This window comes from Ipomoea nil, unplaced genomic scaffold (assembly GCF_001879475.1).
Source record: "Ipomoea nil cultivar Tokyo-kokei standard unplaced genomic scaffold, Asagao_1.1 scaffold0876, whole genome shotgun sequence".
NCBI lineage: Eukaryota > Viridiplantae > Streptophyta > Magnoliopsida > Solanales > Convolvulaceae > Ipomoea > Ipomoea nil.
The window spans coordinates 63,478-69,276 of NW_017617304.1; the positions used below are offsets into that span (position 1 = coordinate 63,478).

A 5,799-nucleotide genomic window follows, 5' to 3' on the forward strand; every position below is an offset into this window, starting at 1 on the left:
TTTTAAATCAAGTCAAAAGCCTTGTTCCGACCACTTTTGGTATTCGGCACTTTCAGGTTGTCGGAAATTCCATAATTTCCAGTAGTTTAATTCCATCAATATATATAAATTAATTAAAAATAAAATCTTTACAAAACTAATCAAGTATATGCAGGCTAATATATATTATTTTAAAACATAAAACCAAAAACACTCGATCATTCATCATACTCTCCTATGCTGCATAATTTTTCTGTGAAAATTTGAATGTTTGGAACTATCAAAAGTTGGACTTGCAACCGGGCGATACTCAGGCACCAATCTCCCGGACTTATATCTTACTCCACAAGCATTGCACAGAGTGTTTGGTCCCAAAGGTCCCATCCTCCACTGAGGCGTATCTTCGGTTTCACAATGACTGCACTTTCTCTTCTTCCACCCGCAGCCGCCGTTGGGATTGCTATATCTTCGTCTTCTCCCTTCGGCTGTTTTCCTCTTTCCTTTCCGCGACTCCTGTACAGACCTGGAGATGATAGTTTCGTTCTCCAGACTAGAAAATAAGTCTGTTATGGAGATAAAATCGTCGGAAAAGTTGGGGAAGAAATCCAAATCATCCAAGCTGTCTGGCGGTACGCACAACCCGCTGCTATTTTCATCCGCGTCGGAATTCTCTATTGCCATATATGCGAGCTTTGAGTGAACGAGAAATTAAGCGCCAATAATTCAAGGCGTTCCTAGGCAGTTCTGACGCGTTATTTTGATACTTTTCGTGCTTATATAAGGAAGCAGGTCGGTGTTGAAATTGACAGCGTTAAGGAATTGAGATATTGCTTGCTTTATATTAACCGACAATATAGTAACTAATATTCTTCTAGAATCTAATTAATGTTCGACGAAGAATGTTCGTTCATTCGTGTATGTATATGTTGTCATCGCCAACCAGAGACTTACACCTTGGACGAATGCTTTTCTTTCGACGTGGAATAAAGAGATATATTTTATTTTTATTTTTCTCTTTTTTTAAAAAAAAATTCCGATTTTCAACACGAAAATAATAATATAAGAAAATTTTTAATGCTGAGTAGGCATCCTACCACAAGATAGTCATTTAATGAGATATGATGTCTAGTTTCAATATAATTTTGGTTTATAAATAGCTAGTATGTAATTGATTTTAAAATTATTTTATATTTTTATATTTTAATTTTAATATATTAATATTTTCTCTCTCTCTCTCTCTCTTTTTTTTTTTAAATACTATTGACTCTATTACAAATTAGTATATGTTCTCTACATTCTCTCTAAATTCTTTGTTTAACTTAAATTTATTTCCCTCTATTTCTTTTTATGCAAATAAAATTAAAGTATAAGAAATGTGTCATACAAAATTTTGAATGAAATATTTAGAAGAAAGCTATATTGATATTTTTTCAATTTTTTAATTAACCTACAATTTTATTAAAATAATGAATCTGGAAATTTTTTAAACAATGATCCATACTTCCCATTTCATCCTTGTTGTAACTTGTAACACACCCAACAGCTATTTGTATATTTTTAAATAATATAATTTTTACACATTAATTTTATTTGTACAAATCGAAAAAGAGAAAGGTAAATTTAAGTTTAAAATAATTTATGAAGAAAAATATTAATTTATTAAAATTAAAATTATAAATAAGTTTTAAAATCTTTCAACAATTAAATATTGGCACTGGAGAATTGTACCAACAATCTATATATCTATATATTCTATATATATATATAAAAAAGTAAAATCCTCCTAACAAATTTTCCCCCCAAAACTTTTGTAGTAAAACTTATTTGGTAAGTAAATGTCAAATGGAAATTAAATAAATAATAATAGGGAAAATAGCACTTTTTCCCCCTGAGTTATATACTTATAGTCATTTTTCCCCCTCAATTATTTAGGTAGCCCCCTCAATTATTCTAAAAGTGGTAGTTTTTCCCCCTGATATATTAAATTGACATTTCTACCCTTAAAGTAAACATTTTATTTATTTTACTTCTCCAACAAATTATCGCGTATACGTAGGGATGACCATGGTTCAGATCAAACTGAACCGGACACTATAGCAATTGAATTAAAAGTTTCCGATTATGATTCAGATCTAGAACCTAATATTTGAATTTCAATTTATTAAAATTATGAATAAAAAAATTGGATCTTGAACCGTGAATCGGCGATTCTGGATCCGGTTCGCGATTTTGAACCGTCTTTATTTTAAAATTTTATTTTTTATTTTAAATAGTCTAAATTCAACAATAAATGTATTTTATTTTTTCAGTTCGGAACATGAATCGTCTGTTCCGGTTCACGATTTTAATAAACTCTAAATATCGAGTTTCGATTCTAAATTATAATTGGAATATTTTGGTTTGGTTGCTATAGTGTTTGTTTGGTTTAAACCAAATTATTGTCATAATTTGTTGGAGAAGGAAAATAAATGAAATATTTATTTTAAATATTTATTTTAAGGGTAAATATGTCCATTTAACATTTTAGGGGGAAAAACAGCCACTTGAATAATTCAGGGGGAGAAAGTGCTATAAGTATATAACTTAGGGGGAAGAAGTGCCATTTTCCCATAATAATAATAATAATAATAATGTTATTACCTTAAATAAATAAATTATTATACTTTCCCTTAAATAAATAAATTATTATACTTTCCTTTTGAATTAGTGTTTTCTACCTATAAATACAAGAGCTTCTTTAATCAAAGAATCTCAAACTCATCTTTCTGCTTTCTTCTTGTATGAGTTTTCTACATTTTTCTAACTATATTCTCACGTACTTCAATATGTTTTGCAGTTTGGACATCATGAATAACTTCATCAATGATATCTTCTTGAAGCTCGCCCAAGAGGTGACTCGCTTGGCCCACTACAACAATAAGCCGATAATCACTTCTCGCGAGATCCAGGCCGGCATGAGATTGGTTCTTCCTGGCGAATTGGTAAAGCATGTTGTCTCTCTAAAAACACTAAAGCAGTCACCATATTTACAAGCTCTTAGATGAAATAATTTAAATCTATGTTTCCTTTTTATATAATCTCAATTAGGGATTAATAGATGTAAAGTAACTTGGATTTGAGTTTAATTTCATATTATTCTTCCAAAAGGTTTAATTTCATATTATAAGTATTGTTATCTACCTTCAACTATCAGTGAATCGATTAGCATTCTCAAAAAAAAAAAAATTGAATGTCTATATCTACGTGCATTTAAGATGTAACATGTGTATGATTGATTAGGCTTTGAGGCAGGAGAACACATCTGGGTACATTGCATATTAGTGGATCTGTATCTCATTGCAAAAAAATATCCATACAATTAATTAATTAATATAATTACAATTATCATTATTCTAATTCAAAAAAAAAAAACTAAATAATTAATTATAATAATGAAATTTGTTATTAATATTTTGTTACTAATTGACACAGAAATCAGACTAAAAGAAAAACAAAATTAATATTAAAAATGGACTCGAATTAAAAAAAAAAAAGTGCTTAATAAGTAAATAACTAATTTGCTTGGCAGAAAATTAGGGTAAAGGAGAAAGAAAATGATTATTAAACATTGTACCAGATTGTTTTTATGATTGAAAATGAATATTACAAACGTACCTGATTGTTTTTATGACCAGAAATAAGAATGAATTTTACACACGAGAATCTATTATTAATATTCTGTTATACTAATAGGCATGCGAATCATGCCAAATGAAAAAAAAAAAAGATTTAATATTAAAAATTTATTGGAAATATAACACAGTTTTCCCTACGAAAAAATTAGTAACCACCAAATGAAATATTAGGAAAAAATTATGAAGAAAAAAGAAATGAAAACAAATATTAACTCTTTCTATGAATGAAAAAAGGAAATGAATATATCCATATTTCAATTAAAATATAATCAGTAATTATATTATTATAATTATATTAATTATTTATGAAGAAAAAAGGAAATGAATATGAAAGGAAAAAAATAAAATTTAGACACGAAAATCTATTATTAATATTCTGTTATACTAATAGACACAGGAATTACGCCAAATGAAAAAAAAAGATTTAATATTAAAAATTTATTAAAAATATAACACCGCTTTCCCTACGAAAAAATTAGTAACCATCACGTGAAATATTAGAAAAAATTATGAGGGAAAAAGAAATGGAAATGAATATTAACTCTTTCTATGAGTGAAAAAGGAAATGAATATATTCATATTTCACTTAAAATATAATCAGTAATTATATGATTATAATTATTATAATTATATTAATTATTTATGAAGGAAAAATGAAATGAATATATTAATAGTTTACTGGAAATATAATCAGTAATTATATTTTTATAATTATATTACTTTTTAATTATGTGGAAATGAATATTAATTCTTTTTAAGAACGAGAAAGGAAATGAATATTTCACAAAGAAATCTGTTATTAATATCATGTTACTAATGGACATGTAAATCAGGCCAATTAATCGAAAATTATTAGGAAAAATGAATAAAAATCAATATTAATTTTTTTATGAAGGAAAAAAAAAAGAAATAAATATATTCAAAATGAAATGAAATATGAAGAAAAACGAATGAATATGTTTATATTTCACTAAAAATATAACACAGTTTTTGGCACAGAAATCAGACTAAAAGAAAAAAGAAATTAATATTAAAAATGGACTCGAATTAAAAAAAATGTGCTTAATAAGTAAATAACTAATTTGCTACACAGAAAATTAGGGTAAAGGAAAAGTGAAATGATTATTAATCACGTACCAAATTGTTTTTGTGATTGAAAATGAATATTACAAACGTACCAGATTATTTTTATGACCAGAAATAGGAATGAATTTTACACACGAAAATCTATTATTAATATTATGTACTAATAGGCATGGGAATCATGCCAAATGGAAAAAGGATTTAATATTAAAAAGTTATTGGAAATATAACACAATTTTCCCTACAAAAAAAAAAAATTAGTAACCACCAAATGAAATATTAGGAAAAAATTATGAAGGAAAAGAAATGGAAACAAATATTAACTCTTTCGATGAATGAAAAAGGAAATGAATATATCTATATTTCACTTAAAATATAATCAGTAATTATATTATTATAATTATATTAATTATTTGTGAAGGAAAAAGGAAATGAATATGAACAGAAAAAAATGAATTTTACACACTAGAATCTATTATTAATATTTTGTTACTAATAGACACAGGAATCAGGCCAAATGAAAAAAAGATTTAATATTAAAAATTTATTGAAAATATAGCACCGCTTTCCCTATGAAAAAATTAGTAACCACCACATGAAATATTAGGAAAAAATTATGAAGGAAAAAGAAATGGAAATGAATATTAACTCTTTTTATGAGTGAAAAAGGAAATGAATATACCCATATTTCATTTAAAATATAATCAGTAATTATATGATTATAATTATTATACTTATATTAATTATTTATGAAGGAAAAATGAAATGAATATATTAATATTTTATTGAAAATATAATCAGTAATTATATTTTTATAATTATATTATTTTTTAATCAGAAAGGAAATGAATATTTCACACAGAAATCCGTTATTAATATCCTAATCGACATGGAAATCAGGCCAATTAATCGAAAATTATTAGGAAAAATGAATAGAAATCAATATTAATTCTTTTTATGAAGGAAAACAAAAAAAAAATGAATATATTCAAAAGGAAATGAAATATTAAGAAAAACGAATGAATATGTTTATATTTTACTGAAGATTGTGAAGATGCGATCG

The 5,799-nt window shown here is 26.0% G+C and overlaps 1 protein-coding gene across 1 annotated transcript; it reads right to left on the minus strand.

Annotated features, from left to right (window-relative positions):
• Positions 1–204: 204 nt before the first annotated feature.
• Positions 205–660, minus strand: LOC109179032 (GATA transcription factor 12-like). Its single transcript, XM_019328603.1, has one exon. It carries the CDS (start codon positions 658–660, stop codon positions 205–207), a length of 456 nt encoding a protein of 151 aa, XP_019184148.1.
• Between the last annotated feature and the right edge of the window lie 5,139 nt (positions 661–5,799).

What these genes read in the sequence shown, in the direction of transcription:
- LOC109179032 (XM_019328603.1), bottom strand. Translation starts at nt 660, where the DNA reads ATGGCAATAGAGAATTCCGACGCGGATGAAAATAGCAGCGGGTTGTGC.